Source organism: Miscanthus floridulus, chromosome 13 (genome assembly GCF_019320115.1).
Source record: "Miscanthus floridulus cultivar M001 chromosome 13, ASM1932011v1, whole genome shotgun sequence".
Classification (NCBI taxonomy): Eukaryota; Viridiplantae; Streptophyta; class Magnoliopsida; order Poales; family Poaceae; genus Miscanthus; species Miscanthus floridulus.
This window is the reverse complement of record NC_089592.1, coordinates 27,028,801-27,043,353: the sequence shown is the minus strand read 5'-3', so window position 1 is coordinate 27,043,353 and position 14,553 is coordinate 27,028,801. Positions and strand designations below refer to the sequence as shown.

Sequence of the window (14,553 nt, the reverse complement as noted above, 5' to 3'; positions counted from 1 at the left end):
GTTGTGATTGATGTGGTGTTGATATAGATAGATGGATGTGAACTCGCTGTTGTTCATCTGTAGGATGGACGCAAACAGTAGCTTCAATCTAGAAATCCAGATTATTGCTTCCAATTGCCGTGCTCGATGGTTTAGCTTGAACAAAGTCATGGATTCTGGCATCACCAACTTCAGGGATCTGGTTGATGAAGTTGTGGATAAGTATCCAACTGGTTTTGGTGACATAGTGACAATGTTTTACTTCTGTGTCAATAGTAAGGTGAATATCCAAGTCTCCTCTGACCATGATGTGCTTGAAATGTTTGCAAAACATAAGGCTTCAAAGTGCTGCTTCTTGACCTTTGCTTATCATAACCCTAGTAGTGAGCCTCCTCTTATTCCTGACTGGGATTTCAGTAGTACTGTCTAGTTTGTTGAAGCTCCATTCACTCCTTTGGTGCCATGTCCTAGCATAGCAGAACCCAGCCAACAAACTGAAAGCCAATCTGGAGATCCTGAATATCTGGCTAACCCAAACCCATGCTATGAGCATGTGGGTGTTGATGAGGAAGGGTTGTATATTGACCTTAGTCCCCAGCATCCACAACCTCTCAAAGCTCACACTCAAGGTGGCAATAAACAAAGGGAAGTTGAAAGCTCTAATCCAGACATTGATGATGAATCTGTGTCTGATGATGATGACGATTCTATGCCTAATGATGATGATTATGAAGTAGAGGACATAGATGACATGGTTAAAGATAGAGAGCCTGAACATATGCCTAGATTTGATTATGACAAGAAGGATCCACCTATGGCAGTAGGCACTGTGTATTCAGACATGAATGTTTTTAAGCTGGCTTTAGCTACACATGCTATAAAACATGAGTTCCAATATAACATTGAAAAGAGTGATACAAGAAGGTATAGAGCTTACTGCACTGAGAGGAAAGAGGGCTGCAAGTGGAGAATTCATGCCTCAACTATGAAGGATGGTGTGACAGTGAAGTTAATCTGTTAGAAAATACTTGTTCTTCATTGATATACTTGTTTTGGAGCATAAGCATTATTTGTTTTTCATTTGATTGGTAGGTGAAGAGGAACCCATTTCTCATAATAACTGTCATAGCACTAGGAGGTCTGGTATCTGTGTTGGTGCCTCACAGTTCTGGGTGTGTCAACAAATGATAGATTGGCTGAAGGAAGATGGAACAATTGGTGCCACAAAACTCCAAAGGAGGTTGAAGGATGAGTACAAAATAGTGGTGCCCTACAGGAGAGTGTACAATGGTAAGGTACTTGCCTTGGATAAGCTTTTTGGCCCCTAGGATCAAAGTTTTGATAATTTGTATAGACTCAAGGCCCAATTAGAGGAAAGTAGGTTGTCATTGATCACCACACCATCAACAACATGTTAACGTTTAACAGGCTGTTCTTTGCATTGAAGCCTTGTATAGATGGCTTCCTTAGAGGGTGTAGGCCTTATTTGGTAGTAGATAGCACATTTTTAACTGGAAGGTTCAGGGGCCAGTTGTGCATTGCTTGTGTAGTTGATGGGCACAACTGGATGTATCCAGTAGCAGTAGGTGTAGTAGACTCTGAAACCAATGAGAACTAGGTGTGGTTTATGGAGAGGCTGAAGGAAGCAATAGGCAACCCAGTTGGGATTACATTCTGCACAGATTGTGGACATGTAGTAATGAATGGGGTTAGTCTGGTTTTCCCAAAGGCTGAACATAGGGAGTGTATGTGGCACTTAGTACATAATTTCAAGAAAAGGTACAGTGGAAAGATTTTTGATGATCATCTGTGGGCATCTGCATACTCTTGGAGCCCTTACATGTTTGAAAAGCACTACCAAGCAATGGCTGCAGCAAAACCAGAAGCCATGAAGTACCTGCAAGAAACTCACAAGAAGCTTTGGACTAGAAGCCAATATTCCACACTTTCAAAAGTGGATTATGTAACCAATAACTTGGCTGAGTCCTTCAACAACTGGATAAAGGGTGAGAAGGCAAAGCACCTGGATGACCTGATGGATAGCATTAGACAGAAGATTCTGATCAAGTGGAATCATAGGAAAAAGGTTGCACAAAAGTTTGAGGGAAAGATCCTACCTCATATTGTGCAGAAGCTGAGGGATGACAGCTACAACCTTGACATTGAAGTCATCACATGCTCACCTGATGGTGTTGCAGAAGTATGTGCTAATGGGGGTACTGGATTTAGATTTGTAGTGGACTTAGCAAAGAGGACATGTTCCTGCAGGGTTTGGCAAAGGTCAGGAATCCCTTGCAAACATGCTATAGCCTATGTCACATCAATCCCTGGGGCAATGCTAGAAGACCATGTGGATGACTACTTTTCTATTGAAAAGTTCAGAGCTGCATATGAAAGTTGTATCCCATCAATTCCTGACAAGAGCATGTGGCCCAAAGCCACACATGGCTTCTTCATGCATCCACCCCTGCTGAAGTCAATGGCAGGAAGAAGGAGGACCAGGATGAAAGGAGCTATTGAGGGAGGTAGTAGGAAGAAATAAAAAAGACATGAATGCCCAATATGCCATGAATTAGGGCACCACTGGTACACTTGCAAGAATGGGAATCCAGAAGACATTGCTGCAATGGAGGCAGACAAGTAAATTTGCCCAACTTCATGAACTTTACTAACCTGAGTAGCATTGCTGACATGACTAACTTTGTTACCTTATCCTATGCAGGGTCTCCCAAAGAAAAGATTGAAGAAAACAGCTAAAACTAACACAGAGACAAGCATAATTGTGGCCACTTCTGCATCAGGGATGGTATTCCCACATAATGAGGCAGTGCAGAATGCTACACACAAGAAAAGAAAGAGAAAAGCATCTTCTTCATGTATGAACATAACCAAGGGGTCAGCTACAACTACATCAAGTACTCAAAACAGCAGGTATGATCTCTAGTTCTCACTTTGTTTTCATTAAAATATCATGACAAACATCCTGACTAAAGTGTATGTCTTGTATTGGCACAAGATCTGGAACTGGATCCAATGAGCCAGTTCCAGTCCAAGTTGTCCACCTTGCCCCTGCAATAGAATCGAATGAAGCCTCTGCTGGTACACCAAGGAGGAAGATAGGAGTGAAGAAAAAGCTAACACCAAAGAAGCTTCCACTACAAGTAGGCAGCCCAGCTGTTAACACCAGAAGCAAGAAGAAGCTACAGCTGGAGTGAAGAAGCAAGAAGTAAGGTGACTCCATATCTTTTGATTTGGTATTGTATTGCTGCTGTAGTGATGGAGAACACCTTATCTTTTGGACTGCTATGTGTTCTGGGTACATTTTGGATGGCATGACCAGTACTTGTGGTCTAGAGATACTACTGCTGTGGTCTGAGTCCATGTTATGTAATGCAATGCACTTGTGGTCTGTATGGTCAGTACTTGTGGTTTCTAGGACCAGTAACTTAGTTTGTAATGTTATAAGCTTGAAATGGCACTGCCCGACGACATAGGCGGTGTCTGCACACTGCTTTCACCCATTTCATCCTCCCACTGACAACCTCCAACCTGAGAACCAAAACGTCACAAGATTATCAAACAAAACATGACAAAGCTAAAATCAATATTCAAATAAATAGGACCAAAGAAGCAACACAAATTGCAAAAAATGGGCACTTGTGGAAGACACGCCAATAGTTGCCTCTGGTCATCGATGTGAAGTGATTGGCCAGCACACCACAGTTGGGGCAAAAGACCCGCCTTACCGCCCCCCATAGTTGCTTGAAGTCTGAGACAATGCAGCTGAGAGGTTGAAGGAGAGTGAAATGAGTGGTGCGGGAGGGCTGAGTGATGCCTTCTCAATATATAGGCACCAGTCAGGGGGTGACTTTGGAGCCAACGACGACCACTTTGGCGCCAACACCAGCTCACTTGGCGCCAAATGCCCCGGCCAGGGAGTGGCACAGAAGGAAAGGACAAACATCAGGACACAACCTTTCTAGCCTGAGGGCAAGTCTGTCTTTTTGGACCTCCGTTAGCCACCGTTTGCACCCAAAATGGACGGAATGGCGTGTAGAGCAAATAAGTTTGGAGCAGTTGCACCTATGACCGCTCGAACTTTTTAATGGCTTGTAGACAATTGCAAACTTTTATAATGGCACACAGGTAAAACTCTCTTTGATTTGGGTGTCCCCTTCTCCCAAATGCTGAAATAGGGAACAGAACGGGAGGGTTAGCAGCCCTGTAAAGATTTTACATGACCTGCCATGCTGCGATCTAGATTTGGGTTCCTATCTTACTAGGTTTCCATCTTCGTTCATTTTGTTGTGTGTCCATCGAATAGATGATGACTAATGCATCCTCAAATTCCTCCCAAGGTGGAGCCTTGCATCTTTGTGTGTATGATTTGGTTGAGCTGCAACTTTTGCTGCTATCTTTTCCGGTATATAAAATATTTTATTAGATGTAGTTTATCCTTTTGTGTATAGGAGAGGGTGATATTTCTGATAAATTTCTGCTTTTCAGAGAAAGCATTGACTAATTGGACGGACGTTCCCCTACTGCAAAAAAAAAAAAAAAAAAAAAAAAGCTTTTCAAGCAATATGAATGCCTGATGCTTTCATTCTTTGTTTCAGTTAAGATTTACTTTCCTCCCTTGTTCTTATCAAATGTGCAACTCTTTCATCAGGGATGGCAACCGGTAGTGAAGCCTTGAAGCCAGCTGAGACTGTGCTTGACTGGCATAAGCAGGACAACAAGAGAATGCTCCACGCGGTTTACCGTGTTGGGGATCTGGACCGCACGATCAAGTATGCTGCTGTATTTTTACTGACATTCGCAACATCTGCAGTTAGGATCATGCTTTTTATGTGACCTTATGATTCTTGCAGATACTACACGGAATGCTTTGGGATGATACTGCTGAGGAAAAGGGATATTCCTGAGGAGAAGTACACCAACGCCTTCCTTGGTTTTGGACCAGAGGACACCAACTTTGCAGTTGAATTGACATACAGTATGTTCAGTTACCTGACAAAGTTTTGTTTATGGCACAATTGTTTCACTATGCTACTAATGCTTGCAGTTGCACAATTTGTGTGTCAACCCGATAAGAAAGTTAGCAATGGATATTTTTCTCTCTTCATACGAACTGACCTAATTCTTTTCCTGGAAAATTATTTTCGTTTTCTGTAACTTCTAATGTGGTAACAAGTTCACACTTATTCAACAGACTATGGCGTTGACAAGTATGACATTGGAATGGGCTTTGGGCATTTCGCAATCGCTAATGAGGATGTAAGTATTGTCGATTTGCAATAGACTATTGTAGATTCTGCAGAATTATGTTTTATATATGATATTGTGGACGCAAATGCAGGTGTACAAGTTGGCTGAGAATGTTAAATCCAAGGGTGGCAAGATCACCCGCGAACCTGGTCCTGTCAAGGGAGGATCCACTGTTATTGCCTTCGCACAGGACCCTGATGGCTACATGTTTGAGCTCCAGAGGGCAGAGACACCTGAGCCTCTTTGCCAGGTCATGCTTCGTGTTGGTGACCTTGAGCGTTCTATCAAGTTTTATGAGAAGGTATTTTTTCCTTTTGTAAAGCTGGGCTATTACAAAAGTTAGAGATGTATTTCTTCTTTTTTATCTCTATAGGAGCAGTCTCTTCTCATACATGATGATGTATTGTTTGTTTGTTTCCATGCAGGCCCTAGGGATGAAGCTCCTAAGGAAGAAGGATGTACCTGATTACAAGGTACCTGCAGTTATTTGGCACTGAAAGAATCTTGTTACGATTCATAGTGTTGAGAGAGATGCCATGCAATCCGCGCCCCCCCCCCCCCCCCCCCCCCCCCTCCCCTAGATGTAGTGTTCTTTCAGCTTAGTGGACTGAACATTTTCACCCTTATACAGTATACCATTGCCATGTTGGGCTATGCTGATGAGGACAAGACAACTGTTCTGGAGTTGACATACAACAATGGAGTCACAGAATACAGCAAGGGCAATGCATATGCTCAGGTCTTTATGAAATCTTTATCTGAAGCATTTTTTTTACTATACTTCGGCATTTCTTTAATTGTTTGGCTTATGTAAGTGCAGGTTGCCATTGGCACCAACGATGTGTACAAGAGTACCGCGCTGGTTGATCTGGCGACCAAAGAACTAGGTGGCAAGATTTTGCGGCAGCCAGGGCCGCTACCTGGGATCAACACTAAGATTGCCTCTTTTGTTGATCCAGATGGCTGGAAAGTGGCATGCTTCCATCTGTTCTGTACAGTTAACTGTTAAATTGACTAGTGCTTTCTTCAAATCTAGAGCCAGTGACAATGAAATGATTAATGCTTTGCATAAACTTTGGCACTACCATAGTTTCAAAGCTTAAACTTGATGCACCTGTGAAGCCAAGCCATTGTGAAAACATGATTCTGTTTCATGGGTGTACACTGGTGCTGTCCTAGGATGTAATGCTTGCCTGTGATGTAATTGTTAGGCCCTAGGAACGTCTAGGTGTAGATTAGAGGGTGTATTCATTACTGGTTGATACAATTTGACCTAGAACTTGCTTCGGGAGAGGGAGACAGAGAGAGAAAGAGGCGTGTAGATGTATCTGACCGTTGGCTTTGGAGGATGAAGATCCATCCATGGCGGTGAAGAAGTGGCGGTGAAGTCATGGACGTTGTAGGTGGCGGTGCAGAGGCAACGGTAAAGTCGGTGGTGGCGCTTCCTATCGCTGGCAGCACCCCCTCTCTAGATCGGTTAGGGTTGGGATGTAGGTGGGGCGTATGGTGGCTTAGGGGAACCTTTTCTTGTGCCCCAGCCCCCACCTCCCTTTTTATGATGCTATGTGATGGGGGCCCACTAACCATGGAGTGATTGGGCGCCCTCGATCAGGGCGCAGATCCAAGGGCCTAATTGGTCATTGGGCCAATTGGTGGAGATCAAACTAACATTCTCCCCCTTGATATCACCTTATGACTTAAACTTAACTTACTTTATTTTATTCCCATTACATCACAGATCAGTGCATAGAGCGTGCCCCATCGTCACGGTCTATTGCCATTAGATTAAAAAGCTACAATGCACCTCTCTGTTTTGAAACAGATTCTCAACTAGGCCCTTATTGTCTAGGAATCATAGGCTTTCCCTTAAACCCATGCCGGCTAAGTGTTCTCTGAACACGCTGGATGGTAAGCCTTTTGTAAGCAGATTCGCGAGTATCTTTTCTGTTCTTATATGCTCAAGACTAATTATATGATCCCAAACTCTATCTTTCACAACATAATACTTTATGTCAATGTGTTTGGCAGCACCACTTGACTTATTGTTGTGAGCATAACATATTGCTGGATTATTATCGCAGTATAACTTAAGTGGCTTATGTATGTCGTCTACCACTTTCAACCCGGGCATGAATTTCTTCAGCCAATTCACCTGCCCTGTGGCCTCATAACATGCTACAAACTCGGCATACATTGTGGATGATGTAGTGACGGTTTGCTTTGAACTTTTCCACGATATAGCTCCTCCTGCGAGAGTGAATATGTATCCTAATGTGGACTTTCTATCATCTCCTACATAATCTGAATCTGTATACCCCTCTATGTGCAGGAAATCAGATCTTCTGTACATTAGCATGAGACCATTCGTACCTTGCAGGTAACACAAAACTTTCTTTACTTATTTTCAGTGTTCTATTCCTGGATTACTCTAATATCTGCCAGTAACCCGGTAACAAATGCTGAGTCAGGGCGAGTAGACACTTGAGCATACTGTAAACTTTCGACAGTTGAACTATATGGAACCGCTTTCATTTGATCGATCTCATATTGGTTCCTAGGACATTGAAATTCCCCATATCTATCGCCCTTGACTATGGGAGCAGGTGAAGACTTACAATTTTGCATACTGTATTTCTTTAGAACTTTTTCTAAGTATGCCTTTTGTGATAATCCTAAAACCCCATTTCTCTATCTCGGTGAATCTTTATTCCTAGAACGAACGAAGCTTCACTGAGATCCTTCATATTAAACTTCGAGGACAAAAACTTCTTTGTTTCTAGTAGTACAGCAACATCACTGCTAGCGAGCAAGATGTCATCCACATACAAGACTATGAAAATATATTTCCCATTCTTGAACTTTGCGTAAACGCAATTGTCCTCTACATTTTCTTGAAACCCAAACTTTATTATTGTACTATCAAACTTCAAATACCACTGTCTTGAAGCTTGTTTCAATCCGTAAATGGATTTCTTCAGGTGGCATCCCATACGCTCTTTTCCTTCCACGACAAAACCTTTCGGTTGTGCCATGTAAACATTTTTCTCCAAATCCCTATTTAGGAATGCCGTCTTTACATCCATCTAATGTATTTCTAAATCATAATGTGCTACAAGCGCCATTATGATTCTAAAAGAATCCTTACATGAGACTAGAGAAAATATCTCATTGTAATCTATGCCTTCTCTTTGTGTGAAGCCTTTTACCACATGTCGTGCCTTAAATCTTTCTATATTCCCTTTGGAGTTATATTTGGTTTTGTAGACCCATTTACATCCTACTGTCTTGGCTACTTTAGGAATTGTTTTTAAGTCCCAAACTTTGTTGCTACTCATGGATCTCATTTCATCTTCCATGGCTTCAAGCCACTTTGATGAGTGAGCGCTTCTCATGGATTCTTCAAATGAGGTGGGATCACTCTCTATTTGAAATTCTTCACTATCATAGACTTCATAGTCATCAGGAATAACTAACTTTCTGGCTCTTTAAGACCTTCTGGAGCCTCATTAGTTGGCACTAGTTATATTTGAGGCTGTTGTTGCTCTTCCTCATGTGCAACAACTAGTTCTATAGGATCCTGAAGGATAGGTTCCTCATCTTCATTCATTGTTGTCATAGGAGAACTAACAACAGGTGTTGTTACTACAGAGTCTCGCACTATTGGTACAGCAATAGCAGGTAGTGTGAAGAATGGTTCCTAAACCATCGGAGTGGGCACGTATACCCACTTCTCTTCAAAATTAATTTCTCGCGCTACCATGCTCCCCCTGATCATATGATCCTCCAAGAAGACAACATGTCTTGTTTCTACAAACTTCGTTTGTCTACCAGGACAATAGAAACGATAACCTTTTGACTTTTCTAGATAGCCAATGAAATGGCAACTGACTATCTTGGAATCTAGCTTCTCTATGTTTGGGTTAAATACTTTAGCCTCAGTTGAACAACCCCACACACGTAAATGACTGAGGGTTCCCTTTAAGTCCATAACTCATATGGTGTTTTGGGCACCGACTTGCTTGGTACTCGATTAATAATATGAATGGCGGTTTTTAACGCCTCCATGCATAAACTTATCGGCAAAGTGGAGTAACTTATCATACTTCCCACCATATCTATTAAGGTACGGTTACGTCTTTCAGCAACTCTATTCTGCTAAGGCTCGCCCAGTGTTGAATACTAGGCAACTATGACATTTTCCTGCAAAAACCTTGCAAAAGGTCCAGGAACTTGGCCATATGGGGTATGACGACCGTAGTACCCCCCCCCCATAGTCGGATCTTACTATCTTAATCTTCAGGTTGTGCTGATTTTCTACTTCAGCCTTAAATATCTTAAATTTATCCAATGCTTCTGATCTTTCTTTAATTAGATAAATATATCCATAACGGGAGAAATCATCTATGAATGTTATAAAAGAATCATAACCATCCACACTTTTCATAGTAAATGGACCACAGATATCTGTGTGAATTATTTCCAAAATTTATGCACTTCATTTGGCGTCTTTCTTTATTTTCTTTATATACTTTCCTTTAATGCAATCAATGCATTGTTCTAGATCTGAAAATTCTAATGGCAGAAGAATTGATTCCTTAATCAATCGTTCTATTCTCCCCCTCGAAATATGGCCTAAATGATAGTGCCATAATTTCGAAGATTCATGATCAATTCTCTTCCGCTTATTTCTTACATTCATAGATGAGGAGGCATTCACATTCTCAGTGTTCACATCATTCACATTCTCATAAAGTGACAATAAATAAAGCTTGTCTTGTCGGAAGGCAAGACCAACACACTTGTGATTAAACATTATCCTACATTTGCCATTACGAAAATGGTAATCATATCCATCATCATCAAGACGTGAAATACTAATCAAGTTTCTATGCAAAGAGGGTACATAAAGAACATCTCTAAGCTTAAGTACAAAGCCATCCTTTAGTTCTAATGGGAGTTCTCCTATGGCTTCAACTTCAGCTTCTACTCTGTTTGCAACTTTAATGCATCTTTCTCCTCTTTGCAGGGTCCTCGTATGGAATCCCTATAATGAATTTGCAACATAAATAGTTGCACCCGAATCAATCCACCAAGTGGATTTTGCATAACTTAAATACAATGATTCATGTATGAATGTAATAACATCCTCACCTTTTCTCATCATGTGCTTCAGGAACTCTAGACAATCCTTTTGGTAATATCCTTTCTTCTTGCACCATTTGCAGGTGTCCTTGTCCACTTAAACTTTCTGATGGTGATCATTCTGTGGAGCCTTTCCTTGTGATTTAGAAGAGGAACTACTACCCCACTAAGGTTTCCCTTATGGTTTAGCATTCTGATTGTTGAAATTCTTCTTCTTATTGTGCTTCACATAGTTGACAGTGTCAACATGTGAGCTCTTAAGCCTCTCACCTTCTTGCACACACATTGCAATGAGCTTCTCAATATCCCACTTTTCTGGTTGTAAATTGTAATTTACAACAAAGGTCTCATACTCTTTTGGCAAAGAAGCAAAAATCAAATGAACTAGGAACTCATCCTTGAGCCCCATGTCCATTGGCTTCAACTTTGATGTCGTGTTGCTCATTCTTAGTATGTGCTCACTTATCCCACCGCCAGTGTATTTCTCATTTACTAGCCTCTTAATAAGAGTGCTAGCGTAGCCTTTGAAGAGCCAGTAAACTGACTCTCCACCTTCTTGAGATACTCTATGGCGGTGGTGCATTCTAGGATTGCCCCTCTTATGGGATCCTCAATTGTGCTTTTGATCACTATCAAACACTTGCGGTTTGAGCTGACCCACTTCGCATGATCAAGATCATACTTCATTCTCACTGTGGCATGCTCACGCTGACGAGTAGCGAAAGCAGCTTCAGCTTCATTTTCATCCCTCACCGGGTCCTCAGGAACAATGGGACACGGTGTGGTGAGTGCTAGGTCATTATCAGATAGCGCAAATGCCATCTCTAGCTTCTCACGCCATACGCCATAGTTGCTACCATTTAGCGGCGGAATGGACGAGATAAAGGACATTGGGTTGTAGCCTAAAAACAGAATAAAAAAAGTGAGATACTTTTTAATACAACAATTGCATGCCTTAATTTAACATTGGTCAAAATTAAAACATAAAATGTTCTTCTACATTAACTCTACATCACCGTTGGGCAGAAATAGAATTAATGCATAAAAACTCATCAATAGATTATAATATTGCTATTAACAACGTTGGTCCGAAAAATAGCAATATCATAAATACAAAATTGTTCTACATTAATTATACATCACCGTTGGACAGAAATATAATTTATACATGAAAAACTTATAAATAAAATCACAATATTGTTATCATCAACGTTGGTTAGAAAATAACAATATCATAATTAACTTAAATAAATTTTGGCTACTCCTCCAAATAATTTTTTCCGTTGGTTCCAAAATTAATCAAAGGATAAACTTATCTTTGCAGCGGAAATATTAAACATAATTCATGAATTTTACCCACAGGAAAAAATCTCTTTACTAATTTTTCTTTGAGCCTTTAATCATTTTCCAGGAAATCACATTTTACTGGAAAAAGAAAAAGAAAAAATTGGACTCAATCTTCACTGCTTGCTCGGCCCAGCAGCAAAAACTGGCCCGGCCTGCTTTGCTCGCGCGCTTGCAGCGCCTACCCAGGCCACAACCTAAGCCTGGGCTGGCAAAGCCACCCTCCGCGCGCGCCCGCCTAGGCCGAATGCAGCCCGGTCACTCACAGCTGTCCATCTCAGATCGACAGTCATGCGGCGTCTTCGGAGGAACAAAACGCCGACATGGCGGCCAGCTCTCGAACCCTAGGTCATTTGCTTCTCCCTCTCCTTCATCTCTCTTAGTGCAGCAAGCGACAGAGCGCAACAGCCACCGGTGAGAGCCCGGAACGGAGGGATGGGGGGAGCGTGCGCGCCGGTGAGGGGGCCGGCGACGGCACCCTAGCACGACGCGTTCTTCACCGGCGCGTAGCCCTTCCCGGAGTACTCCGGTGAGTTAGGGTTCGAGCTCTTCTCAAAACCGAGACCCTCTCTGCCGTTCTTCTTCCCCTTTCTAGGGTTAGGGTTCAGTTGAACCCTCTGCATCTCTTTTCTTTCGATCCGAACCGGATCTTTCTCATCTCCTTAAAAACTGCTACCCCTGACATGATCTACACACTAGATCGACGACTCCGATACCATTGTTAGGCCCTAGGAACATCTAGGTGTAGATTAGAGGGTGTATTCATTACTGGTTGATACAATTTGACCTAGAACTTGCTTCGGGAGAGGGAGAGAGAGAGAGAGAGAGAGAGAGAAAGGGGCGTGTAGATGCATCTGACAGTCGGCTTTGGAGGATGAAGAGCCATCCATGGTGGTGAAGAAGTGGCGGTGAAGTCACGGATGCTATAGGTGGCGGTGCAAAGGCGACGGTGAAGTCGGTGGTGGCGCTTCCCGTCGCTGGTAGCACCCACTCTCTAGATAAGTTAGGGTTGGGATGTAGGTGGGGCGTCTGGCGGCTCAGGGGAACCTTATCTTGTGCCCCGGCCCCCACCTCCCTTTTTATGACGCTGTGCGACAGGGGCCCATCAACCATGGAGTGGTTGGGCGGCCCCGATCAGGGTGCGGATCCAAGGGCCCAAGGGTCAATTGGTGGAGATCAAACTAACAGTAATAAGATGTGGATGGTCTGATAATAATGAATGTTGCTACAGAGGTTGTGCTTCTGCCGGTGAGGTTTGGGATTTGCTATGTGATTGTGCCTGCTACTAATGCAATTGCTACATATAGCAACATATCTAGGGCTTATTTGGCAGGGTTAAGGGCCGCTCTGATTCTGACACTGTTCATACACTGTAGGAGCCAGGGAAGCCCAACAAACCGGCTTCGCAGGCTCCTCTTGTCCCCTAGACCGTATTTGATTTTGGGTGGAGTATTGCCACTGACTGGCGCTACAGTTACGCTACAGGTGATGCAACCTGGAAGCCTGCCAAAGAGGGCTGCTTCTATGATGCTTTTTTTTTTCGTGCCACCTTATGCATCCACATTTTATAGGAGGTAGCAAACTTTCCTATTGCTTTGCTTGCTTATCGATGCTAAACAAGGCGATTTGTGAAGATATGAAAGCCAGTTCAGATGCCATGAAGCATAATTTGGGTGCTCTCGTGATTGAAAGCTAGGGTGTTTCTTGCACCCTTTGCTGCCGTCTGAACTGAATTTCAAGAAGCTACAGATTGCCAATTTACGGTTTCCACTGATTGGGCTCCACGGGAAATCAACAACCAATGAGTCAGTTGATGGATCGCATTGTGAGATCATTGCTGGTTTTGTGGCAATTCACCTTGGGCAGGCTCAATATCGCAATTTTCTAGCAATGGGATTGCCAATGGTTGCGGAAAGAAATATAGGCTTAAAGATAGTAGAATAGAATGAAAATCTCTCTTTTTAAGTTTTATATATATGTTAGTGCCACACGTTCACACTTGCATAGAGGAGGGAATCAAGCTCCTTGCTGCTAGAATTTTGCATGGCACACCGGACACTATTGGTGATTCCCTTTGCTGGATCTCAAGGTCAGCCTCTCATTTTGCTTGTGCCTCAATCATTGTTCTCAACAGTCAACACCATCCGATCCGTTAAAAACATTTAGTACGATGCATTGTGGCAGGTTTATCGTTTATGCATTTGCTAGTTAGTTTTTTGGAATTTGATTTGTCTGATGACTCGTGCAAATGTGCAATCCTTGTACCAACACTTTTAGGTTCTGCCTGTATAGTAGTTTCTCTGCATATGCTTCCTATTAATGTGTCATGTATGTCCTGCTTTTGAAGAAAATGCAGTAATTTTTCTCAACCGGACAATCTGAAACAATTTCAGATGGCACCAAGTCTGCCATTTAGCTCCTGTTTTGTTTGAAAACTGGCCTGTTGCCATCTCAACTGAATGACGAACCCCCAAGCGATTTTCTATGATTTCTGGCTGTTCAGGGAAAAAAAGGGAACCGACCAGTCGGTTGTTGAGTTTGTTACCTAGGTACAGTGGACATCGGGTTGGCCCCAAATAGTTGTGGAAAACACTAGCCGGTTTAACGATCATTGATATAGCCCTGTTTGGATCGGTCTCGGATTCTTATAAACTAGTTTTTACCTCTAGTTTCTAAAATCTAGATTCTGAGCAAAAATTGGTAGGGGTGTTTGGATCCCAAGTTTTCAAGAATCTGAATTCATTTATTGCTCTATGGGTCACACGAAACTAGCAAAAGCTGAGTACAGTGGCGAAGCTAAAGTAAAATAGAGGAGGATGC

At 42.5% G+C, this 14,553-nt stretch overlaps 1 protein-coding gene across 1 annotated transcript; it reads left to right on the top strand.

Moving 5' to 3' along the window:
* The first annotated feature begins 4,650 nt into the window (after window positions 1-4,650).
* Window positions 4,651-6,256, top strand: LOC136499638 (lactoylglutathione lyase-like). Its single transcript, XM_066495221.1, has 7 exons — window positions 4,651-4,769; window positions 4,851-4,975; window positions 5,192-5,256; window positions 5,339-5,548; window positions 5,673-5,720; window positions 5,879-5,986; window positions 6,068-6,256. Exons 1-7 carry the CDS (start codon window positions 4,651-4,653, stop codon window positions 6,254-6,256), a joined length of 864 nt encoding a protein of 287 aa, XP_066351318.1.
* Window positions 6,257-14,553: the final 8,297 nt, after the last annotated feature.

Coding starts and splice junctions, on each gene's coding strand:
- LOC136499638 (XM_066495221.1), top strand. CDS start 4,651: ATGGCAACCGGTAGTGAAGCCTTGAAGCCAGCTGAGACTGTGCTTGAC. Junction 4,976..5,191: donor TGCAGTTGAATTGACATACA/GTATGTTCAGTT, acceptor CTTATTCAACAG/ACTATGGCGTTGACAAGTAT. Junction 5,721..5,878: donor AGGATGTACCTGATTACAAG/GTACCTGCAGTT, acceptor ACCCTTATACAG/TATACCATTGCCATGTTGGG.